Consider the following 21,712-nt stretch of genomic DNA (forward strand, 5'->3'; position numbering starts at 1 on the left):
AAGCGATCTTAGCGCAAAGGCGATCGTACCTCCCATACCTTAACATAGACTTACGATGATCGTAGCGATAGGGTTGTTTTGTACAACGGCGCCCAGAGGAATAGACTAACATCTACTCTCTGAAATGAACATATCGTACAGAAAAAACAGTTGTTCAGTTATCTTAATAAAAATATAATAAAAGGAAGCCCCAGACTTGCCAAACATCATAGACTTGCAAGGGGCTGTATTTGATATATATTTTTATCAGGGTCTGTAAGACAAGACTACCAGAGGAACGCCGTTTGTCCTAATTTGCCACTGTCACATATTTGCTTTATAACGGGACCAGTGAATTAACAATAGTGAATGAGTGAGTGAGTGAGATGGCTTTAACACCAGTAAAACAATATTTCAGTTATATTAGCGTGTCATTATTTGGGTTGAGAACCAATCACGAGGCAGTTCATAGATGTTTATTACGGTGGTGACAGACCACGAACTCGGGTACGGTGTTGACAAATCAAGAAACACAATACGGAAGATTGTGGGATTCGAACCCACGATTGCCGGATTCTGGTGCGACTAAGGAAAGCAACTCTGCACCGCGACGTGGACTACTGGAACAACTTTGCTTCCAATAGAATAGGGGTTAGAATATGGTCCCTGCAACCGATGACCGTGGTAAGAAGCGACTTCGCGGAACCAGTGGTCAGTGACTTGGCTGATTGCGTGTCATAGTATTCTGACGGCGTCGGACGTCGCTCATACTATCAACCACTGATTCGTCTGGCCCCGACTCGATTATATCGCAAGAGGCGACTAACGGGATCGGCTGGTCGGACTCGCTGAATTGGTTGATGCATGTCATCGTATCCAAGTGAGTGGGTCGATGCTCATGTCAATCACTGGATTGTCTAGTGAAGACTCGACTATTTACAGACCGCCATCGCATTGCTCCAATAGAGCCGAGTGCGGCGTTAAACAACAAACAACTCGATTATTTACGGACCATCGTCATGTAGATGCAATAAAACAACAAACAAATACGCGCAACATAAAATTCACAGACTGACATAGAATTACTGGTAATATATGCTGTGTATTATAATCCAGCGTGACATTTTATGTTCAATGTATCTGCTATTCAAATATAGCGAGGGAAGGCTATAATATGCTTGTACCATGACAGATAGGGACTTTATTATATTGGAGATGTTATGTACAGTAAAAGCAAGCTTGTGTCTTATTAAAAGTATAATCAAAAGCCTTATACTGGACACCTTCGAACTCTCCCAAGAAGCCATCAACAAATGAATGGACAGTGTCATATCATAAACCAGTATCAACAGAAAAACAACAATAACGGTAACAACATGTACGAAAAACACATCTCGTGTTGGGTCTGTAAAATGTGCAGTGTTTATGGATGTCATGTGGGCATAAGGAGTTACTTCCCCTCGATTGTTGTGCCTCAAAGCTCTACCCCAGAGCGTCTTATCGTCGTATCGACTCGTTGGACAGCGCAGACGTTTCATTAAGCCCGACAATGACAATATTTTAGGAGCTCGGTCTACATCAGTTTTAGCACCTCAAGCAAAAATCCGTGCAACAACACCCATGCCACAACTATACTAACCCTAATTCATGGCACATTTATTGCACACAACTGATTACCAACTGCAGCATTAATGACCCTAATTAAAGTCACGCTTATTGCACACATCTGATGACCAACTGCAGCATTAATGACCCTAATTAATGTCGCGTTTATTCCACACATCTGATGACCAACTGCAGCAATAAGGAACCTAACTAATGTCATGTTTATTCCACACATCAGATGACCAACTGCAACAATAAGGACCCTAATTAATGTCACGTTTATTCCACACATCAGATGACCAACCGCAGCAATAAGGGCCCTAATTAATGTCACGTTTATTTCACACATCAGATGACCAACTGCAGCAATAAGGGCCCTAATTAATGCCATGTTTATTCCACACATCCGATGACCAACTGCAGCAATAAGGGCCCTAATTAATGCCATGTTTATTCCATACATCCGATGACAAGCTGCAGCAATAAGGACGCTAATTAATGTCACGTTTATTTCACACATCCGATGACCAACTGCAGCAATAAGGGCCCTAATTAATGCCATGTTTATTCCACACATCTGATGACCAACTGCAGCCATAAGGAACCTAATTAACAAACTGGTGTGATAAAGCTGAAATACATTTTAAAGCAAGGTTAGTCCCATGTCATTCCCTTATCTTAGTCAAGGCGTTCCGAGAAGGCAAACTCGGTCAGTTTCGAAGAAGTAACTTCATGCACTGTGATTGTTGCCTAAACTGGCGTGTCAGCTGATGTTATTTCGGAGTAAGCAACTTCGTGACAGGTGAGGTTGCATTATACTCCATGTGTATAACATGGTCAAGACACTTAAGATACGTATACTGACTACTATTCTATCCTAAATCATATGTATATCGCTTTCTCGCCTCGTGTTATCGCTTTCTCGTGGTAAAGCAATATCCCCTCTTGACCTCTAAAGGGGTGGCGTGTGTTGTGTTTCTATGCGATAAGAAGTACAAACATAAAACAACAGTAATCAATTGTTAAACCTGACCTTTGTATCATTAAGGAGGAAGAGTGCATGTTGTAGTTTTCTTCATTTTGGCATACCGAGGTGGGTTTTTTCAGCAAAGAGGGCCGAGATTGGTTGATACTAGTATGTGGCCCTATTTTGGAGTTTTATGGGACAATCACGCCGTCAGCGGCTGGCGAGTCATGACAGTGATTTACAAATGCATCAGGTTAAAATCTAAATATATTCATTCAAAAGAAGTTAAATTGGTTTCTAAAATTGTACCCAAGTGGGGGATCGAAACGGGGTCTTCAGCGTGACGAGCGAACACTTTAACCACTAGCTTACCGCACCGCCCCCATCGCTGTGACAATGGTGTTATCACAGATGATATTTGTACTTGGGTTAATTACACATATTGAGATACATCCTAACCTGTGTGGCCACACAGTTAATGTTAACAACAATGTGAAGTGACAGACGGACGTAGGTACGGACGGACAGACATACAGACAGTTTATTCAGTAGAGAGGCCACAGGCCGATAATACAGACAATGTTTGATTGCATGAAATACGCATGCCAATGAAGTAATCAATTTAAGTTTCTCTTAGCCGTTGGACTAAATATTAATATACATATGTGTTATATACAACATCAACGTTTTCTGATGAAATAATTTCAGTTAAAGATGTTACAGTTTGAGACTTGATCTACTGTTTAAGATACATACTTCTTAGGGCTGAATAAAGCTCACATACAAGCAAAACATGAAATTCATCTTCAATAAAAGATATACCATTGTCTATACAATATTAAATTTTACATAATCGTTCAGTGTAGGGGACATTTGTGTATCTCCCCAAATCAACTTCAAGATTAAACTTGCTACATCTGAAACGAATCATACATATTCTCAGATGTACTGGAGTGTAAAATATTTTTCTATATTTAACAGGGATTTAAAATGTCTATAATAAAAGGTATCAGATATACTACTGATAGAACTACACCATGATTGTTAAAGGTTATCAAATAATCTTTGTTTAAAAAGATGAATAAATATTTACAATGGTCAGTATAAGTATGTAAATTGTCTTGACCATGTATTACACTTGGAGTTTAAGGCTGCCTTACCTGTCTCGAGGTTGTGTTCTCCGATATAACATAAGCTGACACGCCAGATTGGGCAACAATCACAGCGCATCAAATTACTACTTCGATACTGACAGTTTTTCTTCTCGGAACGCCTCGTTTTGATAAGATAATAGAGTGTGATGGGGTTAAGGTTGCTTTGAACTGTCTCTAGCTTCACCCGAGGAATGAACAGGGCCTAGTTTCTCAAAGCAATCTTTGCACGCAGCGCTAAAGTTCACTATTTTGGTGAAACACGGGCATGATGCTAAAGAACCAAGGATCATATTCGGAACGAGGTAGCGGATCCTGCCATGTCCAAGGGAAACACCTCTGCACAGTGACTTAGGTCCCCGTGTCCCCGTCTGAATCACGACAAACGTTAGACTGGATTTTCGCAATGGTCCTGCATTGTGGTTTTAGAGTACATAATTGATACAACGTCTCCCCAGGAGAGGAAGGTCGGTGCTTCGATCACCGGACGAGTCATACCAAAGGACCGAAAATATCGTACTTGTTTTGACTCAACCTGGCGTTCGGCATTAAGAGGATAAAACAAGGACTGGTCAGCTCGGAGTGTGGTATTCATGTTGAACTGCGGCATGATATCTCAATGGGCTAGCAATGTAAATAAGGACTAAAAGCAGCCAGACACACATAAACATCGCTGTATAAGTTTAATCATCTTGAACGCGACGTTAAACCGCATGTCACCTTACCTCATAAAACTAAGAAAACATGATCATCAACTTCTTTATTGCATTTGTAATGAAATTTTGATGTAGATTCTAACATTGTCTCCAAGCAAGATACCTGCGGTGAGTGAGTTAAAAGTCACATAGGCATTATCACAGCCAAACACGCGCACGGTGATGAGGGAATTATGAAGAGAGTGAGTTTATACATCTACGTATGCCTGCATATGTACATAAAATAATTTGAACATATCAACTATACATTAAAATAACACAGGCATATTGTATACATTTTGCATGAACAATGTGATCACAACAACCAATACACTCTGAAGTCCGAGTTAAATACAAAGGGAAGCAACTGAAGGGAGCAGAAAGGACGGGAAGAGATCAGTATGTGATTCTATATATATAAACAAGCGGAAGCCTTACACCAATGGCCACGGATAAAGAAACATAAACACATTAATAAAGCGTTAATGTAACGCTGCTTTCAACCATTTTTCAGTTAAATCACAGCAGTACTTAGACGTTTGCCACTTGGGTGAAACCCACAAGCGGGAGTACGGTGCTGACAAACCAAGAAACATACAAAGGGCGAATCTGGAATTTTAATCCACGACCATCGGTTTCTGGTGTGTCTAAGGGTCGCAACTCTGCACAGTGAATTCAGGCGCCTTTGACGGCTCAGTAAACCCTTGTCCCTTAGTAATACAGTCAGAGAATAAGACGATTGATGCCAGTCGTACAGAGGCAACAAAAATGTTTAATTATTAGATGGTCTAATGAGGTCTGGAAAGTTGTGGGGATATTGCAGCATCAGCCTCTGTTGATAACGTCTGTGAATTTTCTCATTTTGTAGACTGTGAAACTAGTTTGGAGGCTAATGCTTGTTTGGAGGCTAATGCTTGTTTGGAGGCTAATGCTTGTTTGGATACTGGCCTATGGTGTTCTTTATTGCACGACAGAAGGCTGTAAATAAGGTAAGGTGAGGTGAAATGGGGTTTAACGTCGCGTTCAGAAATTATTACACTTATATAGCGACGTGCATGCATGCCTGTGTGGCTGCATGTACTAGTCCGGACTAATGCCGATTTTATAGAGCTAGACGACAGTTTATTTAAATATGAGTCTAAAACTGTCAAACCTCACAATATTATACAGTCATTAGTTTTCTTCGGTTTCCACGGGATATCAGCAGACGTTGAAACGCTCCCTCTAGGTGCGGAGGTGAAGACAGGTTGCTGGTAGTTTGAGGAGTTGGACCTTGGGGAGGTTTGACTTAATGTAGGTATTTCCCTTCTGTAAATTGGAGCCGGGTTGTTGTCAGCAGCAGTGCGAGATGCCTGGTTATAAGCACGCGCCTTTACCCTGACAGAAGATGTGGAGACAGAGGAAACTGAAGGCGCATAGGTTGGGGCACTTGATCCTACAGAGGGGCTTCCATGTGCTGTCATACTCGCGTAACTGGCACCGTGGTTGACGGGATGTTGGGAGCTTGACCTGGGGAAGCTGTAACCTACAGATGATGCAGGTTGACTGTTGGTTTGTGCTCTATATTGGTTTGATTGAGCGTGCAGGACGGCCGCGGGGTTTGTTGGAACAGGAGGAGCAGGTTTTCGCCCCATTGAAGGAATTTGAGCGATCTGGACAGGCGCACTGGCAACAGGGGGTGATCTTGTGACACTTCCGACATTTCTTCTGTTTACAGGCACAGATTCAATTACAGTTCCGTCTCTGTACTCGACAAGGTACTCCGGGTAGCACTGATTCCGCTCAAATATAACAAATATTGAAGGATTCTTCTCGTCGTTTACACAAGAATCATACAGGACGTGGCCCTTCCTCGGTGGCGGCCTCGTGTAGCTGCTGTCTCCCAGTGTGTATTTCCCCACAAGAACTCGGGCCAGGAACATGTACCTGTCTCTGCCTTTGGTGTAGCTGTGACTATACTTTGCATCCCGGGCGAAATACGCCCCCTTGCCGTACATCGTGGCGTTCTTGCCGCTGACTCTGAAGTCGAAGTTGTTGATGCAGATGTTGTTGACCACGTCTAGGGTGTCTGTGCCATGGAACAATTGTCTTACATCTATACTCTCAGTGCCGTGTGACATCTGAAGTGTTTTCTTCATGCTGAAACATCACAATGATATAATAGCTTTAAGACAAAAGGTACACTAGCTTGATGCTGAACTTGTTATTTCAACACTACTGACATCTACAGAAATATACACATGGGTTAATTTCGTTTTTAAGTAGCTGCCTTGAATTTTGGAAAATTGAAATGAACGATGGACAAACTATATGCTGCCAATAGGTCATCAGGTAAGTGAGTGAGTTAGTTGAGTTTTACTCTGCATATTCCAGCATTATCACAGGAGGTACACCAGAAATGGGATTCCACTTGTTCGGCTAGGCGAATGAACTTATAAGCCACTATGATGGTAACTCAAACCTTTAGAGTTCAAGCCAAGGCCAAACTAGATGGATAGTGTACAAAGTTTCATACAACAATAATTATTTCTTTAATTATCAATAAGTGAATTCGACATGCGATATCAGTGATGGGTATTAGAAGGAAGCAATGACACCACAGTAAATGAATAAAACATATTCAAACTTCTTTAAAATTTGAGTCTTTTATTTATGGCATGTACGTTTATGGAATCTGTACATTAAATGTCGAGAGATGTGATTCACAAGAGGCATGAATTCTTGGTGAGACTACATACGCGGTGTATTTCTTACAGTAAAGAAGAACAGCAACACAGCGATTGTCCTCGCCTGTATGTGCTTTGGGACATCGTAAATGGTTATTTAGTCATTGATTATGGCGGTCTGTAAATAATCGAGTCTGGACCAGACAATCCAGTGATTATATCATGAGCATCGATCCATGCAATTGGGATACGATGACATGCATCAACCAAGTTAGCGAGCCTGACCATAACTAGATTATTAATAATTAAACAAAATACCCACATGCGGATAGTCACGACGAAAGTAGCGATAGTTTACTTACATAAAGCAGGTCACAGTGACCTACATTGTAGTTCTGGTACATGTAGATACGTTTATCAATACTTGTCTCTCATAACATAATCCGGTGAAGGCATATGGTTTAGCGATAAACCATTGTAAAGAAACCATTAACTTTTCACAGGAACATTTCTTGTTTGCTTATCTTTGACCTTCTTACATGTGTCACAAGAACATTCTTACATGTGCCACAAGAACCTCCCAGGGTGATGTGATAGATGTCCTTGTCGATGCCTAACAGTCTATTCCTACTTTTTGAGGGTACAATAAAATTTGGACAACAAGGAAGTGGTCCGGTTTCATTGCGCAGATCTTGCATTTTTTAGGGCTTCGGGGCTTCTAACCAGGTCCCTACCTGCAGTAGTTGTGCCACAGTAAAGCATTCTGCAGTCGGTATACACGCTGTACTTGACACGTGGCCGCTGACAGAGTTTTGTAGATTGATGACATCACCGTATCAAATTCATCAGCGCTAGTTTCCAGTTCCACTTTTTCACTGTTCTGGTAATGGTCAAGCGGAGTCCAGTTTAAAGGCACGTCAGTAGGAGTTGCTGTCGCCGGGGACATCAATAAACTGGAACTGAATGTGTTTTTTATCAGCAACCTTCCTGTAAGCTCATCTGAAGCTATGTAGAAATACGCATGGCATACACTAGGGCCACGGAATCCGGCATCTGTGTTATCAATTACAGACAGCTCAGGCCGTAATTGTGGCTCTTCAGTAAGCTATAGGCTAGATCTACCACGCGATCAGTGGCAAACTAACTGCATTACTAAATGTTTGTACCTTTGTTCGCCCACTGACCGTGTTATTTCAGAGTTCCGTCAAACGTGCTAATACTATCATACTGTTGCATTAAGGTCTCACGAAATCCGACCAGGGTGCAACTGTGTATAACACTGTTGGCTGAGGGGTCGTGACTGACTGTGTATCGGTTGAATGCTTTAGACGTCCATCAACAACTCTTTCAATCGATATATGCTGCTCAATAGAAGCTAAAAAACACTCGAATTTATCATGTGGCTATATTTAAACTGTCATGTCATTTTTAGAGCCTTAGATTTGTTTGTTTGTTTGCTTTGTTTGTTTGCTGTTTAACGCCGCTTTCAGCAATTTTCCAGCTGTATGATGGCGGTCTGTAAATAATCGAGTCTGGACCAGACAATCCAGTGATTTATATCATGAGCATCGATCCATGCAATTGGGATACGATGACATGCATCAAGTTAGCGAGCCTGACCATCCGATCCCGTTAGTCGCCTCTTACGACAAGCATTGTTGCCTTTTACGATAAACATGGACTTCTGAAGATCTAATAACCCGGATCTTCACAGGTGGCCTTAGATTTGAGTCCCCCAAACCCTTGTCTGTTTGCTGCCTGAATTTGTGAGCTGTGTATTTATGAATAGCAAGCACTTAATGGGTTTTCTAAATACACTGAGATAATGTCTCAGTTACACAAAAGGTTAACCTGTACATGGTCTGTCTTTAAAGTATTCGTGCTACGATGATCAGGGTGCTAATATGGCTTTATTGAATCGCAGGGTCACATTGGGATGTTAGTGGCATGACTAAGTGATTAAGTGATTACCACATCTGCTGACGGTGTTGTCAACAGACACAAACACCTGTTCCTGTGAAAGGCCTCAATGAACCTAGTGTCACTGGTCCCCCAGATGTCTTACCATGTCTGCTGATGGTACCTGGCGTCATCAAGAGATACAAACACCGGCCTCCGGTGGACTGGCCTCCGAGTTTGATACTTCCTGTTGACCTGAACCAGAGATGTAAAGTCCAGGCGGTATTCCTGATCTCCGATAGTGTAGAGGTAGATGTCCTGTCCTGCCAGGTACTTGGTCTCCAGGGTTAGCTGAAGCTGCGTCTGTAGAGAGAAGAATGAATGTGTGAGAGAATGTTGTTTTTGTCAACGAGCTTGAGCAGGCATACCATTGGTTGTCTGCATGAACAATGATATGTGCCATCGGGTTGTCATGGCACACATTGTGACCACCCGATACACAATAGTCAGCTCTTACCACAAGCTTTGAACACTACAGGCCTAGTCTATTCCAGAATCTCAAAGGGGCAGTACAGTGAATAATTTTGACATGGGACACGGATGTAATGCTCATATCTATAACTGATGTTCTTTCGAGGTCAACACCCAAGCCCCTGATCACAAAACATGTCTTTGACATGTTCCAAAGAGTCAATGACACTGAATCAAAAACCCATTCATTTTCGAACAATGATCCTTGGCGTCAGTGATATTATACAGCGTCACTATTGAGGGGTCACACAAATAAGAGACAAAACGTTGCATTTTCAGTTTCCAACAGTGCAGTTCACTTGATTCTGGAATGATCCATTTTCTGCCCACATTTAGCTGATCCTTGTCATGTATTTCACGTGCATGGGTTAAACCACTGGTTGCGCGTGTTTTAGTTCGTTATTTTCATCACCTTCGTTCTTGCTTCTTTCATTGTTGTAAATAGTCGCCCAGTTTCATAAAAGCACCCAATCAGTGTGTCACAGGCATAAGCAACTTCTTCGTCAACTGTAAATCACTTTGTCAACATACTCAGACTTATTGAGGCTTGTTGGCATGTGTTCATGTCTGACACCCTACATACCTAGGTGACCCTTCTATCAGGACACGGGGGCACGGGTGGCCCAGTCGTCTAAGGCGCCGCGATTCGCTGTGCAGAGTTGCGTCCCTTGGGCACGCCAGAAACCTATGATTGTGGGTTCGAATCGCGGTTCGCCCCAATTATGTTTCTAGGTTTGTCAGCACCATACCCATGCTCGTGGGTTTCACCGAAGTGGTAAACGTCTGAGACCTGCATCACTTCGGGCTTTCCTCCCACATTAAGCTGACACGCCGCGATATAACTGGAATACTGTTAAAAGCGGCGTAAAACCCAACTCACTCACTCACTCTATCAGGACGCTGAGCACATGACACGCAATCATCCTAGTTACCGAGACAGTACACTGCTATAATCTAAAGATAGTATCATGTCTGGACAATGAACGTTACCGGTACAAAGGGGGACCACTCTTTTTCGTTGTCCTCCCAGTACCACACCCACTGTGTGTAAAGAGATATGTCGTCACTTCCGGCCTCCACGTAAGATCGGGTTGACAGTCGCCGGAAACTGTGCTGATTGTATGACGTTTGCCGTGGTGGGTCAAGTATTTCTCCAAAGTTCACGTCTGTTGATGTCATATTTCCAGATAACTTGACCTGAAAGTCACAGGTGACAGTTGATGTAATGTAACATTTCACGTGTATCTTCTTTAGTTGAATCATATCAAAGGACATAAGGGAAATAATAGAGGATGGGGACGATTATGACGAATGGGCCCTGGGTATTTATCCCCAAAGAATGGAGATATGGATGAATATTATAATTGATGGCTTGCGGTAGTAAGGAACCTTATTTATTATAGACTTCAGGATGTCTCAAGTTGGTAAAATTGATATTTTCCTTGCAGTGAACATGACACTTGATATTTCAATGCAGTGAACGTAACACTTGATATTTCACTGCAGGGAACATAACACTTTTGACGGAACTATTGTCTTACAAGAGTTGCCTTCCCGCCATTTATCTCCCCTTTGTTGTCGTAAGTGTCGAACCCGTACACAAACAGTTGACTTTCCTTTTACGTTAGTTCCATATTGACAAGGCAAAATGATAACGGATGGTCATTTGTGAAGTATGTCGTTTGTTATTCTCTTGAAAATGTTTAGGTATAAACTGTAAGTTTCTCATTTAACTCGTCAATCGATACTGTTTGTTTCGCAAAGCGCCATTTTTGTGACTTGACAAGCGTGTATTCTTTCGCTTCCAACAGCGGTATTGTAGATTTAAAGAAAATTTTGGGTTTAAGTTGGTTTTGCATATGTTATCATATCCCAACGTATAATAAAGAATTTAATTGACCTCAAATATTTGTTGTTACTTTTGTTTATATATTTTTATGATTTTGCAAAAACTTCTTTTTAAGTTGCAATTACAAAGGGTGGTGAAACGTCCCTGCTTGTATGGTAGGGAGAATTTACGTTTCAAGGTTTTACATCTGTAATGAAATAATCTAACAACACAAAAAGTATATAATAAATAGGATATTCAATGTGTCCTATATCTTCTATGTAAGTGTTGAAACAGTTTGTCATTTATTGTTTCCCCAAATCGAGGTATATACCGAGAGCTCCAGAACCGCTGTGTATATGCTTAAAACACGAAGAAAAACAATCACATTTCATTTGAAGTAACTTGCGTAAAGATACCCAAGAGGCAAACAATACTTGCAAACATATTAGACGTATACCACTTTGGGTAAATCAAGGGCACGTGCATGTTCCTAATAAACCTAGAAACATGATGAGGATGAATGAGGGATTTGAACCCACGATCGTTGAGGTGTGCAAGTCTTCAAGGCTAGTTATAGGACAAGTTGATTAAAAAATGAAGCTTGCTCTACCCCCATATATAGTGTAATGAAGTATAGTTTTGCCCTGAACTATTACAGTTAAAAGGCCTCGGACTGCTGTGGCACGGTCACAGTGATTTGAGAGATGGTAGACGGACACAGTGGCATGAGAGATGGTGGACCTAATTATGCAATATTTCCGTCCAGGTAATAACATTTCAATATTCGACAAGATTAAAGAAGCTCTTTCACCGTAAATTGATGTGAATGCGCCATCTTGCTTGACAGTTATGAAAGAACGATGTTACCAAGGATACGTTAGATCACGGGGAAGGTTATTTAAACAGCGCCATGACGTCAGTCCATTATGCCGTAACACAAAAATTGTACTTTATCGTAGGATAAAGTACAGTCGGCAACATTGATCGTTTAGCGAAGCATCTTAGAAATGACAATAAACTTTCCCCTTTTCTGTCTTTCTATAATTGTTTTAGCTTTGACAAACTGCGTAAAAATGTAGGATTTTCGGGAGTATATTTTGTTTGTTTTGTCTGACGCCGCACTCAGCAATATTCCAGAGATAAGAAGGCGGTCTTTAAATAATTGAGTCTTGACCAGACAATCCAGTGGTGATTGACATCATGAGCATCGATCCACGCATTTGGAGTGAGTGAGTGAGTGAGTATGGCATGGTATGGTATGGTATGGTATGGTATGGTAATAGTTATAGTATTACTATTAGTATAGAATAGAAAACCTCTACATTTGATATAATTGGTTTACTGCAGAATATGCAAGTGCTACAATTTCTATAACCTTTTCTTGTTTCCAATTTCTATATTAAGCAGACCTAGATTTGGATGGCTAATAAGAGTTGGCATTCCTTGTCCATGTATTTCATACGCCTAGCTCACCTCAGCCCTTGTACCGTCCTCATTGTTACAGAACGCTTGCTCCACAAATTCCATCTCGGTGTTCGAGAGCAGTCTCCAGTCGCCAGTGTTGGCCAGGTACTGCCACACATACGGGGCCTTCTTCTGGTGGTGGAGACGAGAGCAGGAACATGGACCCCCCATGTATCGTTCACACAGCTCCCTCGCCCCCTGGGTCAGACCTCGTCTTACACTCTGTACTGAAATATCAGTCATTTGTTTTTTAGTTTTTTCTTGAAATTTCAAGATACATACGGCCTCGAAAGATTTAACACGGGGTATTGCGAACGACAGTAAGAGCTTTAGAACCAGGATCTGATTTTAATGAGCTTGATCTAGACCGGAAGTAATCACACCACAAAGCTAACCAATTAGTACTTTACTCCAGTCTTTTCCTCTTATCGCTTTGCTTACGCTTCCTCCCACTGCATATGACATATTTTGGCGGGAACATTTGATGCACTGCATCAGTGTCTACTTGATCTATTTGTGCCCTGCTGCCATGTTGATTAACGTTGCAGTAATGCCTTGCATGAACGTAGTGTGGACCAGACAAACCAGATTGATTACGTGATTAACGATCCACGCCGTGAAAGAGTGAATGAGTTTGATTTTACGCCGCTTTTAGCAAATATTCCAGCAATATCACGGCGGGGCACACCAGAAATGGGCTTCACACATTGTACCCATGCCGGCAATCAGAATACACAGTTAAATAATATTAACAACACAGATTTTAAATTTGTTACACACAAACACTCGACAGACAGAATCAGTCCCAGACGAATTCTACAATTCCGCGAATCGCGGAAAGATTTGCAGAAAATTTACTTACCACAGAATTGCAGAGAAATCGCGGAATTTGTCTTTTTTTACACAAAATAATACACTAATTTTCATTATTTTCAAGTATTTCTATCGAATTTTGCACCCGAATGATGCCCAAACATTAAAAAAACCTATTCAAACATTCAAACAAAATATGAATCCTACAATAAAATAAAATTTGAAATAAATAATTCTCACTTCTAAACATTTTGGTTATGTGGTTGTGTATTTACTGCAGAATTATGCAATTTTAGCCGTAGAAATTTGTAAGTTTAGCCACATAATTTTTGGACTGGAATTGTTCTTGATTACACATGCCATGGCAACAATTTTCAACGCCTCGTATCAACAGCTGGGGATAGTGGTCTCTGTGTTAGGGTTTGGGTCAGGTACAGAGTGGTTCAACTAGGGGCACCCGCTCCTATGTCAAATACAATAAATAGTGGATGGTGAATCTAAAGCGACGAGTAAATCGTAACCTCGAACGTTGAAGACTATTTCCAGTCACTCGGGTGTAGTAACGTGGTATTAGGCTGAGAGGATTGAATACTGGACGTATCCCCGTTTATACAGTGTTATTTGAATCTAATACAAACGGGGGGAGAGACGCTATGAATAATGAATGACGTCATATCGTTGTGTTCTCAACAATGAAGCAATGCGACCTCACATCGCGTCATCTGACCAACCAGCATCTACAATTGCTAAAATGCACGTGCAAATATCGGAGAGTTATTACACTCTATATTTCTATGCTTAATATTGTTCAAGGTTTCTCCTCACCACCGACATCTGTAGATTCATCTACGTAAGTCTCCTGGGCAGCTGATGACATCACACCTCTTCCCCTACCTCTGCCTCTTCCTCTGCCCCTCCATCGTCCTCTACCACGTCCTCTTCCTCTCCCCCTCCCAACAAATGGCGGTTCAGTTGTGAAGTAGTCCATGTCAATCGTCTGAAGCAGATATTCCCTGTTAGCAGTATTTAGGCTAAAACATGTTTCTCCAGCATCGCCTCGCTTTGCGTCAATCATTCTTTTTGACATTTAAAAAAAATGAAGCAGAATCCGTTCTAAAGTGCCTAGCCGTGTTTGTTGGTATTCTTGGTGGGGGGAAATAACGCTTTCCTTCCCGAGCACTTTCGTTTAAAAATATACATAAAACAGTCCTATCTAGCTCCTAGCTTTTGTGAAAAATGTGCCCAAGAAACAAATATGTTTCACGTGCAGCCTTATAGAGCAAGGGAGTTACAAACACACACATTGTCGGTTATATAGGAAATCGGGGCATCAAATCTTGCACATAATGGAAGGATAGAGCCTACTACAAAATAGTACCGAAACTCAAACTAATTACAGGTGAATATATTTTTCGTTTTTCTTGGATGTGTAATATTTACCAAGTAACATATAAAAAGTCAAGAAAAATCTGAAAAGGGGAAAGTCTCCAAAATAATGTTTTGTATTATCCTATGACAGGATGTTTGCCCTTTTTCATGTTTCCTTACCACAAGCATTTCCCTATAGTACTGTACAGTTATATTTTTAACATGATGTACAATGTTATGATACCAATAGAAATCTAAGACCTCCATGATAATAATTCATGTGTTTAGAACATGGGGAATATTTACTGATAAAATGACAAAAAAGACACGCCCCTCCCAAGAATACTGGAAATTATTGGAAACGTTTCCCAATATTGTGAGATTTCTGTATATTCTATATATTTCTGTGAAATAACAATAACATAGGTAACGAAAATAATATACCAAAAGTCTAGGAAAACCTAATTTGGAGAAAGTCTATAACAAACCGTCAACAGGCAGATGAAAGGTTCTGTTTAATCGCGCCTGGGAGTTATCTGCCCTTGGCGTGAGCCTTCGCTCGGCAGAACAATGTTTCATATGCACCCCCGCACCCCCCTCTGTATCCGCCCATGACATCTACTAGGCGTTAAAATTACTGACCTAGCTAAATGTCCGTTTGATATTCGGTGGTCGGACATGTGTCATTTCTTGATACCTGTTTGTTTAACATGCGATTGTGTCATCTGTTAAAATGTCGCTTTGTTCACTTGTGTATAAAACAGCTCCTCACAGAAGTAATGTTTCTAGCTCTCTCCTTCAAAATAAAGAAATTGCTTAATGAGAAGTGAAATTTAAATTACCAATTTAGTCATGCAGTACACAATATCAGGTACATGAAACTTCAATCACCCGAAAACTTTTATTCATGACTGTTTGAAAATTGTTCACTAAATACTTGCTTGAATTCGAAGAGATGAATAAATGGTCGCCCGATCCTACGCAAAAAGCTACATTGTATCTGCATTGAGAAATTAACTATTACATATCAGATAGTTTTAAACTGAGATTACATAATAGTATTAGATAGGCTGTATTGGCTGACATATACATTCATAAATTGTGTTGAAAGTCACTTCCAGATCACAAATAAGTAATGAATGCTCCGCTTCTACATCAATATTTAAAATCTACACGAAGAGAGTAGTTGTTGATATTAACTAAAGACAACTAACATTCCGAAAATGAAACAGAAAGTATTCACCTATTTTACTTGAACATTTAGATGTCAAAATACATCGTGATGCATTACGTTGAACTCCGACAATAATCTTTGGCAACATCGCATGTCTATTATTAACTACGATCAGGAAACGTATAAAAATTGTGTGGCAAATCGATTAAAATATGGCACGAGAACGTTCTTGTGTTAGTGTTTTCCGACACAAATGCATTAATGATATCATAACTTGACAACATCATGTTATTTAGTAACGTTGTGAGTGAGCAATTTAGAATTGAACGGTTTGCAAAGAAAAGACAGAGACTGATAAACATTCGGAAGCTATAACCTTTGTCTAGCAATAGTGATAAAGTCCAGTTTGCGAGTAGTGCTATGTTGAGATATTTTGTGTAACCCATTCAACCAGTAATGTTGACTAACTAATGGATCACACTTCTTGTTTTGTGGTATCTTCAATTTGTTTGTTTCACGACAGTGTCTAAATATATGTTTATGTCAATTCAACTTGAATGTGACCATTATAACCAATAAGACAGGATAAGTTGAGTTGTGACCTAACAATCTAACCCCAATATAATTACATGTATGTATGAGGTCCACGCAGTGTCGCGTGCCATTGTGAAGAAAGGGGTAGCGGATGGTCCGCGACAAATAGTACGATGGATATGTACATGTCCTGTCTCGAATAACAACGAGTTCTAGTGGCGAGTTCAATAGTACATAATAGTACGTGCTGGTGTGAGGTACCCGACGGCTGTGAAAACGGTGACAGCAAATTTGCATTGACAACAAGTGAAAAATACAGACAGACCAGTGGCAATGCTAGCTTTTGACAATCATTTCTTTGGACATTCTTTCTCCGTGTAATTAATGATATATAGGATAATAATCGAGCCTAAGAATGTATGTTTTGACCATGCTTACCTAGCTTTGACATGCTTCTTTGTTTGTAATTAACGTCTGTCAAACGAGTTTTAGAGAATTCTGGTATAGACTTGCTACACCGACCTCTTGAATAATAGTCTTATGAGCAACACTGTTTTTTCCACGGTATAGTGAATTTCATCGTCATGACCTGCACGTTCACAACATGCGTACACCCTCTCTACCTGTAACAAACCAAATATGTTTGCCCAAATTCTGTACACCTCCTACGTGTCTCAAAAGTGTTTTGTGAGTTGGTTCCACTTATCCTGGGTTACCAGTAGGCATGCACCAATCCTGACAGAACATTAAATTGTATTTATGGAAAGTAATCGTTTCACTATTAAAGAAATGAAACAAATTAAAATGTACCACACAATTATGCAAATATACTTCTAATCTCATGCACAACTTGTTCCATTGAACACATATATCGACATTAAATCGTAAGCACTCCCTAAATTTTATACCAGAGATATCCACAAATTATGTATTCCTCCGATAAAATTATAATTATAACACATCAATGCTAAAACAAATGGGGATATATATTTGATGCACAATTGTCACAGTATAAACCTTTCAAAACAGTGCTGTGATGGATACACCTGCGTGTTAAAGATCCATTCCGATATATTTGAATGATGATATATGTGTGAAAACATATCATAATTACATTATCGAGGAAGATTCCATGTGTCACACAGCCGCTCTAGATATCACACCCAGTTCATTTGAGTATGGACATGACTTGAAATTCTTTTGATTACACAACGTACACCTTATATAAGAAAATATAAAAAAATACACAAGCAAGGCGAGTGAATTATCAGTTAATATTTACCGCCGAGTAGGTATACCAATGCAAGCAACTGACGCACTTTGTTCACGGACGGAAATGCATGATTAGCGTACATGTACCTTCAATTAATATGACGTTCGGGTTGGTCTGTGTTAGCTTATATATATTACTATTTAGATCTTTTAGATTACAAAATAACCTGTTCGAAATATAAATAATTGAACCTTGCACAAAAAGGGGTCCCACTTTAATAGGTAAACATTAAAACAAATATCAAAACAATTTAAGTGTTCCTAATTTTAATGTTGATACAGAATATATACAAATATACATTCAAAATAAAATTTAATAAAAGAAAAAAAATTGAAACGTAAAATAATTTTAAAAATAATCCACACGTACTGTATATTTGCTGGAAATGATGTCCCCGCTGCAATGCTGATCTCAATACTAAGTCTTAAAATATAACATATGCTCGCTAACCTTTTCCACGAAGTCATATTAAATAGAACCTTATAAAACTAATAATTCAAAATTTATGTTTAAACAGATAAAAAATAAATAGTAGGAAGTGGTTTGTTGACTGACGGTTCGTGGTCAGCAACGCTGAGCTACTGCGACAGCTGATATCGACCAGACAAAATACAATGTCAGAATGAGCAAGTCAGATTGGCCCACGTGATCTTAATAAAATACAGTGTAACCGCCTTGAAGGGGAATATATTTCTTAGCGGGGCAATAAATCTCTTATGCCTCGCCACGAGCAATGCAGGCTGCACGTGATTTCTTTGAGGTAGTATAAATCCCTTATACCCCAACTCAAAGCAAAAAGTTTAGGAAGTCAATGGAAGTCACGTCACATAGAACAAATTAACCTCAGCTCAATCGAACAGCTATTTTCTATAAATTTTGAATTGTGTTAATTCTTTTACAATGTCACATTAAAACATGCCGATAAGATAAATTTGTCGTAGCAGGATCACTGGGGGTACTTGGGGTTTTATGCTTCCCTCCTGCTCGTGGTATAAAAACTAACTCGGGACGCAAAAAACCCCGAGTGATCCTGCTACAACTTAACATGTAACATGTGGTATTGGATGACGTAAAAATACCGCTGAGTTTCCATACTTTTCTCTTCCCATCCCCCAAGTGTTTTCCTAATGAATATTCCGTTGAATATTGCGGTTGACAATTAAGCAATAAGCAATAACACAAATTATGTTCATTTCTTAAACTTAACATTCACTAAAAAATCGCATGTAAAAAAATCTATGCAGTACGGTGCTGCCGTGTGACTCGTATCGCGAGCCTAGCAGACGAAACCATGAATTGGCAAATATACATAATAAAATATACACAAACACGTGTTTGTTTCATGTTATGTTTAGTTTTCAATACTCTTAAAATTAATATGACTTATCTCAAATCAGTCACCATACTGAAAAACAAACTAATTACATTTGTCGAATCACAAGGTGAGCTTCATCGGAATTATCTCCCTTTACATTTACGGCAGCCCATTTCTACCATAATGTTTTCACCATTATATTGCACATTTTTATCGCAAAAATCACTGTGTTCCCTTCATTAGATTTTCTAGACTTTTAGTATGTTTAACCTACAAATATTCTAATTGAATTTCAGCAGAAGTTACTCCTGTTGCGATTTGTTAGAGGTCAAGCCGTGGATTGACTGGACAACAGAGCAAAGGTTTATGAAACATACGCGGCGCCGGTCCGGTTCCCGATCCAATAGGAACTGTCAAATATACAGGTAATATTATAGTTAGCTAGATGGCTGTATGCCATCTCTCAATTACATGTCTATGTTCAAGACCGTCATTCTGTTATAACCGAAACTGTAATGTATTAGACATGTCTCACGCCCTGACGGCTTGGTTTGTTGTAACGTGGTGATCAATACAGCCTTACCCACAGAACAGTAGTCCGACAGCATCCGACAGATTGACACACTAGGAAGGGGATCTGGCACAAAGAACAACGGGAAGGCCGCGACTTCTGAACATCTGAGTATCTAACCTTCTTGAAATCCTAGTTTCCTTTTGTAACAGACTATATATGTGGCCGCTTTTCCAAGAAAATATCAACAAAGGGAAGCAACTCGTATTGTACCTAATGCTAACCACTACATAACACTGCTCGGTTTTAAGTTTGTACATTCCATATGAAACTTTCACAATGAGAATCACAAATACATTTGCGTGCCTGAAGTATGCGTCATTTCTTTCAGGTACAGAGGATTTCATAACCAGTTCTCTGTCTTAGGAATAAAATGTGTAAATACAAAGTCTTGTGGACGAAAAAGGCCTGTTATTTCCCGATTACAGAAATACGCGAGCAAGGAAGTTTTACATACATGTACATTAGGAGTGAGTGAGTGAGTGAGTGGTTTAACGCCCCTTTAAACAGAATTCCAGTTATATCGCGGCGTGTCAGCTTAATGTGGGAGGAAAGCTCGAAGTGATGCAGGTCTCAGACGTTTACCTCTTCGGTACATTAGGATATACATCATTGGCCAAAATAAACACGTGAAAATTAATGATAAAAAAAATCATATCTAGTGCATTGCTTAGTCAATAAATATTGTTCCAGAGAAATCAAGATGCGTTTGAGGATGATCTGGGACTTTCAGTTTATCCCTGAAACACAGTTTTGAGAGAGTTCAAATACATATTCAAAACCCGCTCTACTTAATGTTCTGAGCATATCGGATCGTCTCCGTGGTCTAGTGGTAGAGCGTCTGCTCGGACAGCAGAAGATCAGGGACCCGTTCCACAAAGCGATCTTAGTGCTAAGTTGGTCGTAACTCCCATACTTTATCATAGGCTTACGACCAACGTAGCACTAAGATCGCTTTGTGGAACGGGGCCCTGGGGTCTATCCCCAGCCGCGTCATACCAAAAGACGTTAAAATATGGTACCTCTTGTTACCTGCTTTGCTCTCGGTATAAATGAGCTAAAACAAGGAATGAACGACTCGGAGCCAGTATACTGTGCCTGTGTGTTGTATTTATGTGAAACCCGTGCATGACATCTCAGAGGGCTAGCACTATAAATCGGCATTAGTCCGGACTAGTACAAGCAGGCACACACGTGCATGTACGTCCCTCTATAAGTACAATGATCTTGAACGCGACATTAAACCCCATTTCACCCACAACCCATGTGAGTATGTTTGCTGAACCAACACATACTAGTTTGCGGCCAGTGCAATAGACAGGTAGTGTGACCTAGAAATGCTTATCATGACAGACAGTACTCTCCTTGCAGTTGGTGGTGTGATGGATTATTTAGTCCATTTGTGGGATTTATGTAACTCACCGCCTCCGTGGTCTAGTTGTAGAGCCGGGAGTCCGGGGTTCGATTCCCGACCGCGTCATACCAAAAGACGTTAAAAGATTGTACTTGTTGTTACCCTGTCTGGTGCTCGGCATCAAGGGGCTAAAACGAGGACTGGTCGGCTCGGAGTCAGTAGACTGTGTCTGAGTGGGGTATTCATGTTAAACTGCGGCATGGTATCTCAGTGAGCTAGCACTATAAATCGACATCGGTCCGGACTAGTACAAGCAGCCACACAAACACACACGTACATGCACGTCGCTATATAAGTGCAATAATCTTGGACGCGACGTTAAACCCCATTTCACCTCAACTTGTACTGCATACATCACAGGCTGTAAGTACTGCATGTGGGGTCTTGTTTTGCTTTTCCATGAGTGCATGTAATTATTGGAAAAGGGTTTAGACATTTAAATAATGTTGGATTTGAGTCGGT

General features: G+C 40.3%; 1 protein-coding gene across 1 annotated transcript; it reads right to left on the minus strand.

Annotated features, from left to right (window-relative positions):
• Positions 1–3,550: 3,550 nt before the first annotated feature.
• Positions 3,551–20,010, minus strand: LOC139469076 (protein mono-ADP-ribosyltransferase PARP12-like). The gene is made up of 7 exons (XM_071251203.1): positions 19,849–20,010; positions 14,427–14,598; positions 12,798–13,015; positions 10,484–10,690; positions 9,129–9,325; positions 7,798–8,022; positions 3,551–6,536 (listed from the first exon to the last, which is right to left on the minus strand). Exons 2-7 carry the CDS (start codon positions 14,587–14,589, stop codon positions 5,552–5,554), a joined length of 1,995 nt encoding a protein of 664 aa, XP_071107304.1. The 5' UTR covers positions 14,590–14,598; positions 19,849–20,010; the 3' UTR covers positions 3,551–5,551.
• Positions 20,011–21,712: the final 1,702 nt, after the last annotated feature.

This window comes from Haliotis cracherodii, unplaced genomic scaffold, assembly GCF_022045235.1.
Source record: "Haliotis cracherodii isolate W230 unplaced genomic scaffold, xgHalCrac1.p SCAF_2, whole genome shotgun sequence".
NCBI lineage: Eukaryota > Metazoa > Mollusca > Gastropoda > Lepetellida > Haliotidae > Haliotis > Haliotis cracherodii.

Excerpts from the sequence above, each read along its gene's own strand:
- LOC139469076 (XM_071251203.1), bottom strand. The coding sequence starts at position 14,589 with ATGGACTACTTCACAACTGAACCGCCATTTGTTGGGAGGGGGAGAGGA. Across the intron at positions 13,016-14,426 it reads TGAATCTACAGATGTCGGTG|TACAGAGTGTAAGACGAGGT; the intron begins GTGAGGAGAAAC and ends CTGATATTTCAG. Across the intron at positions 8,023-9,128 it reads AGGTACCATCAGCAGACATG|TTCCAGTTTATTGATGTCCC; the intron begins GTAAGACATCTG and ends AAACACATTCAG.